The 20,426-nt window shown below is 44.4% G+C and overlaps 1 protein-coding gene, 1 long non-coding RNA gene and 1 pseudogene across 2 annotated transcripts; all 3 read right to left on the reverse strand.

Moving 5' to 3' along the window:
• Nucleotides 1-4,135: 4,135 nt before the first annotated feature.
• On the reverse strand, nt 4,136-14,398 carry LOC133063661 (uncharacterized). Its single transcript, XR_009694457.1, has 3 exons — nt 13,789-14,398; nt 9,993-10,106; nt 4,136-5,273 (listed from the first exon to the last, which is right to left on the reverse strand). It is a non-coding gene; the product is annotated as an uncharacterized LOC133063661 (long non-coding RNA).
• Nucleotides 6,565-7,044, reverse strand: LOC133063660 (immortalization up-regulated protein-like). Its single transcript, XM_061153303.1, has one exon. The coding sequence runs from the start codon at nt 7,037-7,039 to the stop codon at nt 6,704-6,706; it is 336 nt and encodes a 111-aa protein (XP_061009286.1). The 5' UTR covers nt 7,040-7,044; the 3' UTR covers nt 6,565-6,703.
• LOC133063659 (large ribosomal subunit protein uL24-like) lies at nt 7,152-9,342 on the reverse strand (annotated as a pseudogene).
• Nucleotides 14,399-20,426: the final 6,028 nt, after the last annotated feature.

Raw genomic sequence — 20,426 nt, forward strand, 5'->3', positions numbered from 1 at the left:
TCCTACTGCTGTCTCCAATAAGGTGCTCGGGCCACATGGATGTTTTAATTAGAAAAACAGAAGGGGAGGCAGTTGACCATGTGATTTGAAGGGAAGTGTTTCCTTCAGCTCCACCCCAAATTATCACCCCATCCACCATAGGGTCCCAAACCCTTTTGAATTTGGAAGTTTTGGGATCTCCAGAAGGACCCATTATGATGAAATTCATTAAGCTGGGCCCCAATTTAGACCTTATAAGAATTGGGGTTTAGAGTGTTGTTTTTCAAAATGTGCTCCACAAACCTCCAAAGGTTTCCTAAATGCTGTTTTAGAGGGGGGAAAAAAAAGACAAGAAACAATTTTAAACCCATGCATCTCACACATTTAATCCCAGTGACTTTCACAGAAATCCTGCCATATCCTTATAATTGTGCTCCTAAAGCTTGTCTCTGGGCTCCACGGATGGTAGTTTAACATTCAGGCAATGGTGCTATTTTCATATAATTTTCCTGTGTGTGTTATTGTTTCCCTTCATTATATGTGCAATTTTCATGGTTTCTATTGTGTTGTATTATATCCCCAAATCACAAAAATGGATCGATGGCTCAAAAAATATTCATTGAGGGATAAATATTGTGATTAAAAAATAAAAGAGAATTGCTGCAACTAGAACAATGTCATCAAAATCAGTACTGAGCAAGATTGCACTTCACATTACTATATACATGTATGAATACTGGGTTGAGTGATTGTGAGCTGAGAAATTAAAATGTGTCTAGGAAATATACCATCTGAAAATTGGATTTTATTGAATCAGGTATCTATTTGTTCCTAGGTTGTTGTCCACTAAGAAACTCTATCCAGTGATACCATAATTTTTAAAGGATTTTTTTAAGCAACCAAGAATTAGTTTTATTTATTTACTAATTTTATTTTTTGCCTGAGTGGCATGTGGGATCTTAGTTCCCTGATCAGGGATCGAACCTGCATCCCTTGAATTGGAAGCTCCGAGTCTTGACTACTGGACAGCCAGGGGGGTCCCCTAGTACCATAATTTTATCAAAGCTGTTGTGTCATTTTAAAACAAAGGATAATGGCCTCTCACATAAAGCCACAGAGATTTCTTTGAATGACTGCAACATATGACTGTCCCATCTAAGATCAATTAATTTCATCTGAAGATAGAGAAAACAGAAAAACCCCAGATGCATAAATCAAAGTTGCTGATGTAACAAAAGCATGTGCAAGTCACATAATTTCCAAGAAGCTTATAAAACCAACCGTAAGGTTAACATCTGTATCAGAAGGTTGCTTTTGGCTGCAAGTAACAGGAGCCCACAAAGTGCATAAAGGCATATACTGATAAAAGGCCTTCACATAAGAGGTCCAGTAGACCCCTGGCCACTGAGTCTCAAAATCAATTTGATTTCACATGGGAGGGGCAACAGTGCACCTTTCAAGTGCTCCTCAAGGCTGCCTGCACAGCCTCTGTATGTCTTTGGTAGCCCAAGATCTGTTCCTGTTCTCCTTCCCTACATTAGTAAAATGGGCTCATTACATTGATGATAGACTATCTTTTTATTATTTAGTTTTAAAATTTTTGATTGCTCTAGGTCTTTATTGCTGCATATAGGCTTTCTTTAATTGCATCTCAAGGGCTCAGTAGTTGTGGTACATGGGCTTAGTTGCCCCAAGGCATGTGGGATCTTCCCAGACTAGGGATCAAACCCATGTCCCCTGCATTGGCAGGCAGATTCTTATCCACTGGACCACTAGGGAAGTCCCGATGATAGAGTATTAAGAGAGGAAGACTTGTCTCTGCTCAGGACACTCTGCAGACTGCAGGAACATGTTTGAGGGAGAGGATGGGTGGTGAATCCACAGAAAAGGCAAGGCCAAGCATCACCATGTAGTTTTGGGGAGTCCTATGGTCAGGTAAGCTTCCCTTGTGGCTCAGCTGGTAAAGAATCCCCCTGCAGTAAACCTGGGTTTGATCCTTGGGTTGGGAAGATCCCCTGGAGGAGGGAAAGGTTACCTACTTCAGCATTCTGGCCTGGAGAATTCCATGGATTTTATAGTCCATGGGGTGGCGAAGAGTAGGACACAAATGAGCTACTTTCACTTTCAGTAAGGTGCGTACTGTCCCAGAAGCTGTGATGGATGGGGAGCAAGCCTTTCCAACCCCTAAGAATATGAAGAAGGTGCAAGACTTTGTGGGGGTTTGAGGTTTGGAGGACTAATATTCCCCACCTGGCACAGTGCCTCCATCTCTTATACCACCTGCTAAAGGAAGGATTGAAGACAGGAGGAGAAGGGGACGACAGAGGACGAGATGGTTGGATGGCATCACCAACTCAAAGGACGTGAATTTGAGCAAGCTCCAGGAATTGGTGATAGACAGGGAAGAGTGGCGTGCTGCAGTTCACGGGGTCACAAAGATTTGGACACAACTGAGTGATTGAACTGAAAGTAAGGGCATGTATGGGACCGGGGATCAGAGTAACGAGCCACCTTTGAGAAGGCAAGACGCTAGTGAAGCAGATTAAAGCTCTGGGCATCCCCCAAGCAAGGCTTCCTGGGAGGTAGATGCCTCTGTGACTCTGGAAGGTATGAGGTGGGGACAGTCTCAGATAGCAAAAGGGAGTACCCCTAGGATTTTGGTCCCAGTTCTGAAAGGAGGCACAAACCCCATAAACCCGCAGAGAGCAGCAGTTCCTAGCACTGCGCGCAGCGTTCCTCCAGGTGAAGTCTCTCACAAAGATCAGCAATCATGGTAGGACCCTCCCTTCCTATTAAGGGGCAGGTTGATAACTATGTGTCACCCACCCACGTCTGCTGTAGCACTAACTCCCACTTTGACTAAGGGGCTTACCCCTCTGCAGCAGAGGGGACCCTGCCCTCCAAAATCCCCTGCCCCTAATTCTGTCCCTGTGGTCTATAGGGAGGGAGTGGGGGAGATTCCCTCTGATGCCCCGTGTACTGGTTGGGGTGACCGGTCTACAGTCACTGTTCAGCTCAACACTGACACCATCTGGAGGGAAACAGGCATGAACCACAGCTACCAGGGGGCTGAACTCAGAGAGCTCGTGAGCTCTGGCCGTTAACACTTTGCACTGACAGTTGGACTGTTCTAACCCTACGGCTTAGAAAATGGGAAGCTGGGGGGTGGATGATCATGAATAAGCACTGATGGGGTCAGGATATGTGGAAAGACATCTGGGTTTCCCTGCAAGAGCCTGAGTCAGTTCTCACTGTCCTCCATGTCCCGGCTCAGAGGATGTTGACGCCCCTGGCAACCAGGAAGCTGATGCTGTAGCCCGGATATGAGCCCTAGCAATGCACACTTCAGTTGTGGTGTCCGCGTGGGATGGTGTGTTGTCAATGATGCTGGATTGCCCTTGAAACACACTGACTTGGTTCATGCAGATACAGCATGTCTTGTATGTCCTAAACAACCAAAGGATTCTGGGGCCATCCACTGGGAGGGAGCCCCCAGTAGGTGAGGAATTGGCAAATTGATTATATTGGCCCCTCCCTCTGAGTGAGGACTCTAAACATGCCTTGGTTTGTGTGGACACTGCATCTGGCCTGACCCAAGTTTTCCCCGGTGGCTGCGTAAAACCAGGCATTTAGGGAATTAGAGAGGCTGAGTACCAGGGACAGATACCCTCACTGAGTAGGCAGGGATGGGGGGTCACATTTCAAAGGTCATGAAATGCAAGACTGGGCGAAGGAACATGACATTGAATGAGGGTTCTGTCTCCTTTACAAACTTCAGGCAGAAGTGTTGGTAGAAATGGAAGAATGAAATATTAAAATAGCAGATTAAATTACTAACAGGTAAAACCACCTTGGTCAGGTGGATTAAAGGACTCTCCCAGCCTTCAATACACTTGAATGACAACCAGTAGGACCTGTCGCCCCATCTGCCAGAACGGGGAACCCTGCTGAGACACCCAATGCCTTAAATGTATGGGAGTCATGAGAGATGGACATCACCCTGATTCTCACCATGGACCATGGGGCGCTGCTGGGTATGTGGGCAGCTGCCCCTCTCAGCTTGGTCAAGAGTGGCATGGTGGGTATCACCACTCCAGGGAGGGGATTGGAAGGCCCTAAAGCAGTACATTAAGGAAGGACAAGCCAGGACTAGTACTCTTTTATTTTCCTTTTTGTGGAAGTATATTTGATATATAACATTGCGTTAGTTTCTGATGTACAGCAAAGTGATTCAGTTTTGTATGTAAGTGTATATATTGTTAGATTCTTTTCCATACAGATTATTACAAGATATTGAATATAGTTCCTTGAGTTGTACAGTACATTCTTGTTTTTTTAAATCTATTTTATAAATAGTGGTGCTTGCATGCATACTCGGTTGTGTCCAACTCTTCGTGACCCCATGGACTGTAGCCCACCAGTAACTCTGTCCATGGAATTTTCCAAACAAGGATACTGGAGTGGGTTGCCATTTCCTACTCCCGGGAATCTTCCTGACTCAGGGATTGAACCCAAGTCTCTTGAATCTCCTGCATTGGCAGGAGGGTTCTTTACCACTTGCCCCACGTGGGAAGCTTGTACAGTGAGGTAGCGATGACTAACTCGTGTGTGACCTAGGAACCATATCACTTTATACTTGGATGAAGTCACTGGTGTGGAAAGTCTGAATCAGCCCTGGGCTTTTCTGCAGTGCATTTATGGGGCAGATGTGCTTGCTAAATTTTTACCACTGAAAACCTGAGTCACTGAGAATGAGATTCGGTTGTTTGTAACTAATGTTCATCCTGTGAATTAATGTTTTCTTTGAGTGGCCGGAAAAGGGTGCTGATGGAGTGCTGGCCTGAAGAAGTTGGTCTACGTACCCTTGGTTGGCAGAGAATCGGGGGGAGGCTGGGGAGGGGGTGCAGTTAACAAGACACCTTTTGACCTTGATTTGGTGCTGAAGGAAAGAGAGAGAATTGTGAATCTGATCAAGTCATGGCCACTGTGTTCATCTTTGCAGTGCTGTGAGGAGGGATGGGTATTTCATATTAAAGGGATGTCAGGGAGAAATATAGTCATTTGAGATTTTATTTTTATTTTTGGCTGCCCTGGGTCTTCATTGCTACGAGTGGACTTTATTGCAGTGAGCTGGGGCAACTGTCTAGTCGCAATGCACGGGCTTCTCATTGCTGTGGCTTCTTTCATCGTGGAGCACAGGCTCTAGGCACGCAGGCTTCAGAGTTGTGGCACACGGACTTAGTTGCTCCTTGAGCAGCAGAATCTTCCCAGAGCAGGGGCTAAACCTGTGTCCCCTACAGCGGCAGACAGATTCTTAACCACTGGACCACCAGGGAAGTCTTGTTTTTATTTTAAATTGTAGTAAAATGCACAGAAGGTAAATTTTACCCTCTAGCTATTTTTAAGTGTAAATTTCAGCAGTGTCAAGTGCTCTCTCTTTGTTGGGCAACTGTCACCACCATCTGTCTTGAGAACTCTTTTCATCTTGTAAAATCAAACCTCAATACCCATTTAACCACAACTCCTCATAACTCCCCTCTCCCCAGCCCCTGGCAACCAACATTCTGCCTTCTGTATCTGTGACTCTGACTACTCTAGGTATCTCCCATAAGTGGAGTTACAGCAGTGTTTGTCTTTTTTGTGACTGGGCTTATTTCACTTAGGATAATGTCCTTGAGCTTCACCCACGTTGTAGCAACCATCAGAATTTCCTTCCTTTTAAAGGCTGAATAATACTCCATCATATATATCACATTTTAGGGACTTCCATAGTGGTCCAGTGGTTAAGACTCTGTGGTCCCAATGCAGGGGGCCTGGGTTCACTCCCTGATCTGGGAACTAGGTCCCACATACCCCAATTAAAAGACCCCACATGCCGCAACTAAGACCTGCTCCGACCAAATAAATAAATATTAAAAATCAACAACAACAGTAAAACAATAGTTCAGGGGTAAAACAGAGTCCTTGTCTCTCCTCAAGGAATATACCTAATGATCTGACACATATCTTTGAGTTGTTCTGCAGAAACTAAGACACCCACTCAGGCAGAGGACGGTGACCACATGCTGACTACAAGCACGTAGATTCCAGCTGGTTGTAACCAGAAGGTTGATGATTAAGATTTCTGAAACATCACCCTGCTATCTCACAGCCAACCAATTGGAGGAAAGTTCAGGAGCTACACCCCTCACCCCAAGTGTTACCTTTAAAACCCTTCCCTGAACGTCATTAGGGAGTTCACGTCTTTTGAGCACAAGCTGTCCATTCTCCTTGCTTGGTGCCCTGCAATAAATGCTGTACTTTCCCTCCACCACAACCCAGTGTCAGCAGACTGGCTGTGCTGTGTGGTGGATGAGCAGAGAAATCTACCCAGTGGGGACACAACTTTAGCCCCACTCATTTTTTTTTTCTATTAAAACTTTTTTTTTAATTTATTTCTTTTATTAGTTGGAGGCTAATTACTTCACAACATTTCAGTGGGTTTTGTCATACATTGATATGAATCAGCCATAGAGTTACACGTATTCCCCATCCCGATCCCCCCTCCCACCTTCCTCTCCACCCAATTCCTCTGGGTCTTCCCAGTGCACCAGGCCCGAGCACTTGTCTCATGCATCCCGTCTAGGCTGGTGATCTGTTTCACCATAGACAGTATAGATGCTGTTCTTTTGTTTTTGTTTTTTTTTTTGCCGAGCAAAGGTTTAATGAGCCCTGCCCAGGCCCATCAATGGGAAGCCTTCTTCTTCCCTTCTTCCTTCTTTTTCTTCTCTTTTTTCACCTTGGGCTTCTTGACCTTGCCCGGGGTGCTCTTGTGCGGCTCCGAGCCGGGCTTCACCTCATTTTCCGAATCACTGGAGCTGCTGCTGGAATCTGAGGTGCTCCCTTGGCCGTGGCCATGGCCGTGGTGATGCTTTAGGTTATCAGCGGACCCGCCCTGAACTTTGGGGGGGCTGTGCTTGGGGTCTCCCACCTTGCCTGCCCCCTGGGGCTTCTTGGAGGTGGACTCCACGGCTGCCGACAGGTCGAACTCCATGGTAGTGATGCTGTTCTTTTGAAACATCCCACCCTCACCTTCTCCCACAGAGTTCAAAAGTCTGTTCTGTATTTCTGTGTCTCTTTTTCTGTTTTGCATATAGGGTTATCGTTACCATCTTTCTAAATTCCATATATATGTGTTAGTATGCTGTAAAGTTCTTTATCTTTCTGTTTAGCCCCACTCATAATCGTGTTGAATGTGAGTACACACTGGTGAAGGCATGTTAGCTAGCTTTTCATGCCTTTATCCCCACCCTCCACTCTGCTTTGTTGTTGTTCAGTTGCTAAGTTGTGTCTGACCCTCTGTGACCCCGTGAACTACAGCATGCCAGGTTTCCCTGTCCTTCACGATCTCCCAGAGTTTCGCTCATGTCCATTGAGTCGGTGACACCATCCAAACATCTCGTCCTCTGTCGTTCCCTTCTCCTCCTGCTCTCAGTCTTTCCCAGCATCAGATCTTTTCCAACGAGTCAGTTCTTCACATCAGGTAGTCAAAGTACTGGAGCTTCAGCATCAATCCTTCCAATGAATATCCAGGGTTGATCTCCTTCAGGACTGACTGGTTTTATCTCCTTGCTATCCAAAGGACTCTCAGGAGTCTGTTCCAGCACCACAATTTGAAAGCATCAGTTCTTTGGCACTCAGCCTTCCTTATGATCCAGCTGTCACATCTGTACATGACTACTGGGAAAAGCCATAGCTTTGACTATACAGACCTTCATTGGCAAAGTGATGTCTCTGCTTTTTAATACTGTTTAGGTTTGTCATAGCTTTTCTCCCAAGGAGCAGGTGTCTTTTAATTTCATGGCTGCAATCATTGTCCACAATGAATTTGGAGCCCAAGAAGAGAAAAATCTGTCACTGCATCCACTTTTTCCCTTCTGTGTGCCATGAAGTGATGAGACCAGGTGTTTTTAGACAACCAACTTTTTTTTAAAGATTTTTTTTGGATGCGGGCCATTTTAAAAGTCTTTATTGAATTTGTTACAATATTACTTCTGTTTTATATTTTGGTTTTCTGGTTGCAAGACATGTGGGATCTCAGCTCCCTGACCAGGGATTAAACCCATGCCCCCTGCATTGGAAGGCGAATTTTTAACCACTGGTCCACCAGGAAAGTTCTGATAACCAATGTTTTAATTGCCAGCTCCAATTCTCTGTCAAACTAGCACTCCAAGGTGGGCATCTCTGCTCATTGTTGGACATCATAGGAGTTCCTTGGTCTGGGGAAATGACAATTAGCCATCCATATTGATGCAATATTTTCTCTTCCAGTTCTTTCATAATGCTGTAAGCATTTTCATCTACCACCGAGTTAGCAAAGCCCAATCCAGAATCAATCTATTCTTGTCAGGACACATCTGCTGCCCCCAGGGTTACCAGCATCCATCTGATTTACCAGCTATGTTTAGCACCTTCCCACCAGGGAAGCTGTCACAACACTATCTGCGGTCTCTGTCCCTCTTGCTGGCAGACAGAACAATCCTTTTGACATTTTATGCCTTAGAAGGTATGATACAAAGGAGTCCCCAAATGAGTCATCTTTGTTAGGTTCCCACATCAGCAAATCAAGACTTAAAACATAACTAATTACAGTTTCAATCTTCCCCAGGAATTCAACCTTTAACCAGTCAAACTGGAATTTCCTAATCAGCGTTAGGAATAAATCTGCTGATAAACTCCTTCTGTTTCCCCTTAGAAGGATGACCTTGCCTAAAACAAGTCTTTCTTTGATGATAATTTCCTTTTTTCTGTTCCCTCTCTGATTTTGAAACCTTTTCTTATCTGCAGCTTGACGAAGAAGCTCCTTTCTATTGCTAGATGAGATGCTGACTGATTCAAGAATTTTTTTCCCATTTTAACAGTTTTTAATGAAAGCTATAGACAAGATGACTTTATTCCTGCGTCTTCTCAGTTGTTTCTTCCTTATATTTACGCTTTTCCTTTGCTACTTGGCAAGATTTGGCTTTATGTTCAAGGATCTTTGTGCGGTCTTTGCCAGTTTTAGACTGGTGATAACCACCTTGCTGGGCTGAATGCCCACATGGACAGTGCTGCCATTAGCCTTCTCCCACTGCACTTGTTCAGTGTAGATGATGTATTTCTTCCTGTAAGCCTGGACTACTTTGCCAATTTGCTGCCCTTTGTTGTGCCCTTATGTAGCCTGAACTTCATCATCCTTTCAGATAGGTATGGATCGAACGTTGTACTTCTGTCTCAGCTCTTAGAAAGAGAAGACATCATCTCCCTGAGAATGTGGGAAGATGCACTGAAATGCCTTTTTCAGTTCTTACTTCTGTAAGAAGTCACGAAGGGATTGAACTTCATTTTGGCCATTTTGGTGAGGCCTTAGAAGGGAAAAGAATCATTTTATAAAGTCATTTAGATCTTTAGAATTTACTTGTTTGAATTTTTGTTATTGAACAGGTACAAAAACAGGTCTAGATTCAGCCCATCTCTGCATTGATACAGTGCCCTCACGTCCCCTCATTTCTGGACCCAATGGCCATCTCAAGAGGTCACATGGGGATATCTGCTTGTCAATTACAGTCACTTTCCAAACTTGGAAAGTAGTTCTTCCAGGGCATAGACATATCCTGATTTAATGCATTCCTCCAATTTTCATAGGATCACACCCCTTATGAGCATCCCCTTAACAGGCCAGGTTTCCTTTAACCTACCACCTGACCAAATGGACAGGCCATTGACCACTGCCTATGAGGCATTAAAAACCCAAATGATGGTCCAGTGACTGAGACTCTGTGCTCCCAGTGCAGGGGACCTGGGTTCAATCCCTGGTCAGGGAACTAGATCTCATATGCCACAACGAAGGCCTGGCATAGCCAAATAAACAAATAAATAAATATTTAAGAAAACAAAACAAAAACCCAACCATAGAGACTTTTTAACATGGGTCAACTCCTCCATCACTGCCTGGAAAACAGCATGCAATTCAACATACCAGGCTGTTCTCTTACCTTCTTCAATCAGACCGGTAGCCTTCCAACAAGAATCTCGTCCATTTATCTTGGAACGGCCATCCACAAACCAAAGTGCTCTTTGTCTGTCGGTGGAGAGCTGTGTATGGGGCACTGAGCAAGAGACAGTAGAATCCGTCAGCTCCTCACACGGTTCCAGAGTCAATCCTGGAAAGTCTCCCTGCTGGTGAATTTATTTCTTCCTTGCATTCTCCCCCAAACTGAGACCCTAGATAAGCAATATCCATTTCACTATGAAACTATTCCAAATTGGGAAAGGAGTACATCAAGGCTGTATATTGTCACCCTGCTTATTTAAATTATATGCAGAGTACATCATGTGAAATGCCAGGCTGGATGAAGCACAAGCTGGAATCAAGATTGCCAGAAAAAATATCAATAACCTCAGATATGTAGAGACACCACCCTTATGGCAGAAAGCAGAGAGGAACTAAAGAGCCTCTTGACGAAAGTGAAAGAGAAAAGGGAAAAAGCTGGCTTAAAACTCAACATTCTAAAAACTAAGATCATGGCATCCGGTCCCATCACTTCATGGCAAATAGATGGGGAAACAGTGGAAACAGTGACAGACTTTATATTCTTAGGCTCCAAAATCACTGCAGATAGTGACTGAAGCCATGAAATTAAAAGATGCTTGCTCCTTGGATGAAAAGCTATAACCAACCTAGACAGCATATGAAAAAGCAGAGACATTACTTTGCCAACAAAGGTCTGTACAGTCAAAGCTATGGTTTTTCCAGTAGTCATGTATGGATGTGAGAGTTGGACATAAAGAAAGCTGAGTGCTGAAGAATTGATGCTTTTGAACTGTGGTGTTGGGGAAGACTCTTGAGAGTCCCTTGTACTGCGAGGAGATCAAACCAGTCCATCCTAAAGGACACCGGTCCTGAATATTCATTGGAAGGACTGAAGCTATAATACTTTGGTCACCTGATGTGAAGAACTGACTCACTGGAAAAGACCCTGATGCTGGGAAAGATTGAAGGTGGGAGGAGAAGGAACGACAGAGGACGAGATGGTTGGATGGTATCACTGGCTCAGTGGACATGGTCCACTCAAACATGAGTTTGAGCAAGCTCTGGAAGTTGGTGATGGACAGGGAAGCCTGGCGTGCTGCAGTCCATGGGGTCACAGAGAGTCAGACATGACTGAGTGACTGAACTGAACAGAGGAAGCTATCCTGGGCATGGCCATGTTCATTAGATTATTTTAACTCTCCAGGCCTAAGTCCCAGTAGGCATTGCTCATAGGGTTTTTCCATAAGCCCCAGCTAGGTTCCATGTAGGGTTATCTCACACAGGGCTATCATAGGGAGAATCTGCCCCCACCAACACCCTGGCTTCTATTGTACAATGTGTGGGCTCAGGGAATCTTCCTGGTTTCCATTTAGCATGTCCAATTAGCATTACTTGAAGGGAAGATTTATATGTCTTCTATTTTACACAATACTAGTTGGGGAAATATTCCTATGAGATTCAACATGGGAATACAACCCTGGAGGTCCAGTGGTTAAGGATCCACCTTCCAATTTGGGGGATGCTAGTTCAATCCCAGGTAGAGGAACTAAGATCCTACATGTGGGTCAACTAAACCTGCAAGCCGAAACTACAGAGCCTGTACACTCTGGAGGCGATATGCCACAACCAGAGAAGCCTGCACACTGCAATAAAGATCTCGTTTGTTGCAACTAAGACCTGATACAGCCAAATACATACTTTTGTTTTTTTTTTTAAACAAGACTTCCCTGGTGGCCCAGTGGTTAAGAATCCACCTGCTAAGGCCGGGAACATGGGTTTGATCCCTGCTCTGGGAGGATCCCACATGCTGTGGAGCAACTAAGTCCATGAGTCACAACTACGGAGCCCATGCTCTAGAGCCTGTGAGCTGCAACTAGAGAGTGGCCACCCCTCACTGAAACTAGAAAAAGGCGGGGAGCAGCAACTAAGACCCATCACAGCCAAAAATGAAAAAAAAAAAAAATCACTATAAAGACTTCAAACCCACCAGTTCTCCTACAAACTTTTACCTTACATTCCTTTTTTAAAAAATTGTACTTCACTGTGCATTGCAAATATTGAAAGGTTTTTTGTTTGTTTGTTTGTTAGCAAATTGAAGGTTTGTGGTACCCCTGTGTGTTATATATTTATCGGCACTATTTTCCCAACAGCATTTGCTCTCCTAACTGCAGCCTCCATTAGGACTTCATCCACAATTCTAGATAGAAGTGTTCTACTGCCAAAGGTAATATCCAGTCCCATAGAGGGAGACACAACTTCTTTATGTAAAGCCTGTTTCAGCATTCCAACTTTCATAATCCTATCAATCATTACAAGTTTACATTCTCGTCATCTAATTGCTGCCTGTGTAGGGGCTTCACCAATTGATGTGGTTTCCGTCTCAAGGAGTCCTGGAACCTTCTCCACCCTCTGACCACTTGGCCCACTCTTGTGCCAAAGGCTTTTGGTCATCAGTGAGGGATTGAAGCAAGGCCCTTTTGTCAATCTTTAACCTGATAAACCCATCTAACCACTGTACCAAGCAATGACTGGTCAGGCTTCTCATCATTTCTGCAATCTGACTTTTTCCTTTTTCCCTCTTTTCTCTTTTTTCATTATTTAGAGAATACTTTGTTACTTTCTGTAATCAAATCCATGTAGATAAGACCTTGCATATTTAATACAGATTGAAAAATTTATGCTTAATGTTTCTAGGCCAGATGGTTGCCAACTTTTTCAATTTCTCCAAAATCATCTTAGGATTTCCTTCTGCTGGGATGAGTCTCATGACTCTCCCCTTTCTGTTTCCTCTTCATTTGTTTCCTATCAATATTTGCTTATTCACCTTAATTCTTAGTAACTGCTTAAATTTTTTTCACTCTGTTGGGAAGTCCCTTGAATCTCCCCTCAGCCTCTTCTTATTTTCTTGTTAATTAATTTAATATTTTTATTACCATCTGTGAAACTGAGTCTTCCAAATTCCCTTACTGATTAATCTCTTAATGCAAAACTTAATTTCCCATTTCGTGCCCTCTAGGATTTAGTGACTAAAGAGAGAGAACCTCAATTCTGTGCTAACCGAACATGAATCAGCCAGAGTCACATGACTAAAATTTGGCTTCTGCCGATAACATTATTAATGTACTTAAATTGTTATTATAGACAAAACCATCAATGTACAAACTCAGGTTGTTTCTCCAGGGCAAGATAAGCTAACAGACTCCTGAGTCATATGGACCTCCTGACCAGAGAATCCAACACCAGAGACATTCCAGCTTCCAAAACTATGATTAAGAAATGTCACAAGGGCTCAGTGGTAAGAAACCCACCAGTGCAGGAGACACGGGTTCGATCCCTGGTCTGGGAAGATCCCACATGCCACGGGGCAATCAGGCCAGGGCTCCACAGCTACTGAGCCTGTGCTCTAGAGCCTGAGAGCTGAAACTACGGAGCCCGTGTGCCTCAACTCTTGAAACCCGCACGCTCTAGAGCACCTGCTCCACAACAAGAGAATCCACCAAAATGAGAAGGCTGCACACACAACTAGAGAAAGTGACTGTGCAGCAGCCAAGACCCAGCACAGCCAAAAATAAAAACATTTTTAAAATTATTTTTTTTAAAAGAAATGTCAGAAGAAATGATTAATCCCAGCTTCTTTGTTCGTCACCTTAGGGAAACAACAACAACAAAACCAAACCCTTTAATTCAAAGACCAGGTTGGAATGGATCTGAGGCTTGTCTGCCATTCCCTCGCTTGGTGCCCTGCAATAAATCCTTACCTTGCTGCAAACGCCTGTTGTCACAGCTTGGCTTTCTGCGCCGTGGGTACCTGAGCCTTTTACTTGGTTGCATCTGTAAGACCTATTTAGGAAAGCTGGGACAGGAAACTCAATAAAGCTTCCTGCACTGTATTTTGGTTTTGCAACAATTGCATTATATGGGGTGCCCGTGTGAAAGGGTCTCTTCTAACCACAGCATTTACCATGACTTGGGTAATGGGCATGTTCATCAGGTAAATATCTTGGTCATCACAAAGCCCACCTCACATGGTTTACATTCATATATATCAGCTGCTTCATGTGGGATGTTCATTTGGCGTCCATGGGCTTCCCAAGTGGCCCTGTGGTAAAGAATCTGCCTGCCAATACAGGAGATGCGGGTTCGATCCCGCCACAACTACTGAGCCTGTGCTCTAGATCCTGGGAGCCACCACTACAGAGCCTACATGCCCTAGAGCTTGTGCTCCATAATAAGAGAAGCCATCACAGTGAGAAGCCCGAGTACCACAACTAGAGAAAGCCCGGGTGCAGCGACGAAGACCCAACACAGCCAAAAATGAATAAATAAAAAACAGTAGTCATTGATCATGTAAGTTTAAGACTGCTTTGCTGGAACTTTTTATAAGGAACCTCAAATGGACTTTAAAAAACTCTCGAGGCCAGGAAAGTCAAGCCAAAGTCCAAGCAGTCCTTCAAGCTATCGGGTCACAGCTGAGTCTGTATCGGGCCATAGCTGAGTCTATGCATCTCTCTCTCAAGTTTATTTATTTATTAGCTAAGTCTTTGGGTATCTCAGAGCCACACCAGTACCTAAAAGGATATGTCACTTGGTTGGAGATCACGCAGTAATGAACAGTTTGCCTCACTGCATAAAAATTTTCTGGACGTTTTGGCAGGTGAACTACTGTCAACCTAACTCGTTCTGTGACCAACTTATCCTGCCATATGTGACACTGGGATCTTTGAGTTAGGTGGCAGGAAACTGCTTGATCCGTTCCCACCATTTTTTGCAACTTTTTGGCTTCTGAGATTCCCGGCAGTCTTTATCTCTTGTGCTCACTAACAGAAACCGACAGTAAGTGAGGACCTAGAACTGTGGACACCACCAGTAGTCAAAAGACTAGGGACTGGTGGAGGGGACTTTCCTGGTGGTCCAGTGGTTAAGAATCTACCTTCCAATGCAGGGAACACGGGTTCAATCCCTGATCAGGGAACTAAGATCCTACCTCCCAAGGGGCCACTAAGCCTCCTTGCTGCAACTAGAAGACCCAGTACAGCCTTTTTTTTTTTTTTAAACAGGCATTCTTTAAAAAAAAAAAAAAAAAAGCTAGGGACTGGGGAAAGGGTTGAACCAGCAGTCTTCAAAGAATGCGGACTGCAAACAGATTCCAAACAAATGGGGAACTAAAGACTAAACTGCCAGCATTTCCCAGCGTGGAGTCTGAGGTCAGAATGAAGGGCTGAGTTTAGAAGGTACTGCAGGCTGGCCAATCTTGAGCCTCTTTTAATCTCCGGGAGACTCTGGAGCTATCTGAGCCCAAGTGGCATCAAGGCCATGCCCCTTCTTGGGGGCAGGGGCACTCATCCCTCCAACACTGACCAGTCCGTGTTCACGAGTTCCAACATGCAGACATTTCATTCCCAACTCAATTCCGGAAATCTGGACTCAGATTCTCAGCTGAACTGCTTCGTTTCATCTGTAGAAATGAGGGTGAGGAAAGGCAAGATCAGCTTATGCTGTGTGCTCCAAAGCCAGACGTTTAGAAAGGGAATTGGATTCCTAACATCAAGTTGGCGAGTTCAGAAGTTACACTTCAAGTGATGGGGAGCCACCAAAGATGGATGAAGATGAGCTCCTGGCTCGGAACTGTATTTTAGAGAGGTCATCAGTGGTTAGCAGACAAACGGAGACTGGAACCTGAGGCTCTTGTCCATGGATTTCTAGGTAGAAATTCCAAGTCAGGTCCTCAGAGGGCACAACAGGGATCCTGTCCTGGGATTACCAGTTGGAGCCTTGATAAGACCAATGCCCCCTCCCTGGCAAGGTGATTTGTGCAAACACACTGCATCCTCCCAAAGGCAGAAAGCTGTTGATCCCAGCTCCCCTCGCTTGGGATGCTTCTTCCCCATCAGGCCTGACTGGGGTGACAGTAAGAAGGCCAGGGAACCTCTCAGCGCAGATCCAAAGGACAACAAGAGGTAGTATCTTATTGAACAACTTGGGGGTCTCCTGTTCCATTTTCTAGGACAGTCTGTCCGTTTGCTCCCTTCATTATTTCCTTGTGCTGACGTTTGAAGAAACCAAACTGCTGATGGAGGAAAGGGAAAGAAAATCACTGGGGGTCAGTGTAGGCACCCCACCTGAGGCTGCCCAGGCCCATCTGGAGACCCGGTGACCAGCCTGGCCCCTCCCTGGCTGGCTGGTCTCACTTCTGCTCCACTCACTCCCTTGCCAGCATTATCCAAATTCTAGACCCTCAGAAGGGCTCCCCCAGACACCTCAGCTTGTCCCCTGAGTGTCTCTACCCAGAAAGTCACAACCGAACAATCCCACTGAGCGGTAGACTCACAGGCGTGGTGTGTCCCGCTTGTGGGTCCCCTGCAAGCAAGTGTGACAACCCCAGCATACACGCCAGCAAGCAGGCTCCCAGCTTGCACTTGCCTGGGCTGAGGGGTGTGCAGGACTGAAGGAGAGTGTGAAACCCTGGGCAGGAGGATGTCACCCAGGAGGCCTGTGGGTGGGACCAGCGGTGGGGGTGGGGTGACCTGGGTTAAGCCACCTGGGCCTGTTTCATGTCACAAGTGCATAGATCTCTCAAAAGCAGGGGTTTGCATCTGGTGTTGATGACACACAATAGGGGCCCAATATCTCTTTGTTGAATGACAAGTGAATTTATAGAAAGTCATCACAGCACCTTGCCTGGAACACAGCAGCTGCTAGGAAGGTACTTGTTGAAGGAAGGTGTCTGCTCAAGCCCCTGACTTGACCCCTTAGCGTCACACACCATGTGCGCCCCTCCCTGGGCAGCACGGAAGCCCTTTTCCTTTCACCCAACTTTTCTCTGATCCCCAGCCTCTGCAACCAGCAGGTCATCTCCTTCTGTCCTTCCCAAAGGAGCCTGGGAAAGGAAGGAGGGATGGTTATAAATGCCCTGCCGGGTGTCAATCTGTTCTTGGGATGAGGAATCATCCTGCCCCGATGCCAAGGGTTAAGCCCAAAGCCATAGACCTGTCAGTGTTTAGCTGAAGCTTGGGTATCTCAGAGCCACACCAGTACCTAAAAGGATATGTCACTTGGTTGGAGATCACGCAGTAATGAACAGTTTGCCTCACTGCATAAAAATTTTCTGGACGTTTTGGCAGGTGAACTACTGTCAACCTAACTCTTCCATGACAGGAGGCCCAGGGGCCCCCTCCCCACCTCCTCAGAAACTCACACAGCCTCAGGACACAGAACCTCGGGGAGGCCCCTGATGAGATTCTGCCTTGCATCAGGGTAACACTGCTCCCCCATAAGGCAGTAAGAACCTTGAAAACAAGGTCACATCTCAGGCATCTTAGGGGACCTGGGACAATCTTGAGGCTTTTTAAAAAATACTGATTTATTAATTTGGCTGAAACAGATCTAAGTTGCAGAAGGTGAACTTTTTAGTTGTGGCATGTGGGATCTAGTTTCCTGACCAGGGATCCAACCTGGGTTCCCTGCACTGGGACACAGTGTCTTAGCCACTGGACCACCAGGGAAGTCTAATCTTGAGGCTTTTAAGAAAGGCTTCTGAGAACTTTAGCCTCTAATAGATGTAGGATGTATTGATAATAATTTCACAATTATTATTATCATCAATAGCCCACAATAAGCACTTGATTGATTAGTAAGTGCTGCTAGTAGTGACATCTACCAATTGAGAGGGTGGCAATAAAACTTAAACTTGGCCACTGTTCAGCTCCTACAGAAAGAGAATTCCTCCCGCCCCCACAGCGTGATGGGCGAGGACCCCTTGAAGGTCATGATGTGGCACCTGCTGATCACAGTGTAGACGGCATACTTCACGGGCAGCTCCAGCTGGAAGGCGACTTGGGGCTGTTATTCTCACTGGGAAAAGAGGAGAATCCCAGCTGGCAAGTTCCCCAGGGGAGGAGACTGAGAGGGAGGGGGCACTGTCCTGGGCCTGGCCCAGCTCACCTGCTCACATTGGCGGCAAGAAGCAGCTTGTCTCCCAGGGTGGCCGTGGGGGCGATGTGAAAGCTGACCGTGAAGGTGATCTGGGGAGGAGGCAGAAATGGGAGGCGGTCACCGAGGAGGGGGACCGCGTGGGGGCCGGGGAGGAGGTTCGGGCAGAAGTGAGGCTGACTTGGGTCACATTTACTTTATTTCATTACAATCTTAGCCAGTCCTGACCACACATAAAATCCCTTTCCAAAGATTTCTTTTTCATAAATCTTTTTTTTTTTTACTCAAAACACACATCCTACTTTTCTTGCATACAGAGATGTTTTCTCTATTACTTCTTTTGGCTTTAATCACATATATTAAAATTTCTAACCTTTACAAATCTTTAATTTTTACTGAAAATTAAAAAGTAAGCAATCATGAACTGTCTTCTCCATTAGCATTTTGGGGATTGGCAGACTTATAAGTACTTTTTATAATTTCTAGAAATAGGTGCTTTCTCATAGAAAAGTTCTCAGCACAGCACCCAAATATTGTAAGTTTTCATGTAAAAGGAAGCCAAAAGTATATAAACCTGCATTCCCTAATCAATGTTTCAGTATTTTATCTTGAGAATGATCTAGATAGTCAGTGACTAGCCATCACTTAGAGTTTCCCAGGTGGCACTAGTGTTAAGAACCCACCTGCCAATGCAGGAGACATAAGAACATCTTTGAACCGGGAAGATCCTTTTGAGGAAGGCAAGGCAACCCACTCCAGTAGTCTTGCCTGGAGAATCCCATAGACAGAAGAGCCTGGTGGGCTACAGTCCATAGGGTCACAAAGAGTCAGATATGACTGAAGCGATTTTGCATGCATCCATCATTTGATTTAACTTAGCATATCTTTAAGGTTTCAGGTTACCAAAAAGATTTGGAGAAACTATTTTAAAAGTTCACCCAGAAACTTTTTGTCTCACTTACAACCATTTAGTTCATTTGTTTAGTTTATCTATGTAAATATTGTCATACCAAGTTATTTTTCTTGCTGACAAATTTTGTGACAAAGAAACATGAACTTTTTTGATTAATAAACCCAGTTGGATGGAATAAAAGTTGTATGTCTACATGATACATGTTGATCACTGTTGATCATTCTAAAGACATGCTTGTTTTAATTTAACCACAAACCATAAACTAGCTTTTGTTTAGTCAAGATTAATCTCACATCAAGTAAACGTGAAAGTCATTTGGGCAAGTTTCTGTTAAATTTAAACTCATGTTAGTGCTTTTTATTTTTAAACCAATTAAATAGAGCTCTTTTTACAAATTAATTTTAGTAATACCAACTGCAGGTGAAAAATAGCACATATCTACAACACATATATATAGATACTTATGAACACACAGACATGCAAGAAGAGACCTTGCAGTTTCAGTTTAATATTTTAGTCATGAAACAGGCATAAGAATGTAAAATGTACTAGTTATAAAACAAGTTAGATCTAAGTCATTTTTCTATCAGATAGAGTAAGTTAAGATTACCAGCTCAGATGGCTAAAGCCTTTCACTAATATTTGTGGAGAAACACTTAAAAGATTTTTTTATTACCTCTTTTTCATTCTGTTCTCTTTCTGATAAGAAGTTTCTCCCCACAGTTTTCATTTCAAAGAATTGACTATCTGGTCCTAGAGAAAATGGGGCCAAAAATTTATATTACAAAGGCATAGAAAAAAGTCCAAATTTTCTTCAAGAAATTTTGGGATTTATTTCCCTGTTATCAAAGTCCTAGAGTAATTATTATTTAAACTTTCCTTCTTTTCTTAGGTGTAGGACACATTCTGTCTCCAGTGTCCCAATCTCTTACAGTATTTGTAAGCATTTAAAGATGACAGACTTCCCTGAGGGTCCAATGATTCAGACTCCACGATTCCACTGCAAGGGGTTCACGTTCAATCCCTGGTCAGCGAATTAAAATCCCATGGACCACTCAGTACTGCCAAAAGGTTTAAAAAATTAAAAATAAATAAATAAAAATGAAAAAGAAGACTTTGAGGGGTGGTAAAGTTTTCTAGAGTTGCATTCACAGTTTTATAAAGATGTGTAAGATAAAGACAGCTTCTTTCACTTTATGCAGGATTTAGCTCAGGCAGTAAAGAGTCTGCCTGCAATGCAGGAGATCAGGGTTCGATGCCTGGGTTGGGAAGATCCCTTGGAGAAGGAAATGGTAACCCACTCCAGTATTCTTGGCTGGAGAATTCCATGCACAGAGGAGCCTGGCGGGCTATAGTCCATGGGGTTGCAAAGAGTCAGATACGACTGAGTGACAAACCCTTCACTTCACTTAAATGATATCATAGCTTGATAAGCCCACCCAACTACATTATCCCCAACTTGTCTACTCCCTCTGGGTATATAGCTTTATTTTAGTTTAGGGGAGAAGGCCTAAAAAAAATTCCTATCAGCCTCTGAATATCAGCTTCTAATCT

This window comes from Dama dama, chromosome 10 (assembly GCF_033118175.1).
Source record: "Dama dama isolate Ldn47 chromosome 10, ASM3311817v1, whole genome shotgun sequence".
NCBI lineage: Eukaryota > Metazoa > Chordata > Mammalia > Artiodactyla > Cervidae > Dama > Dama dama.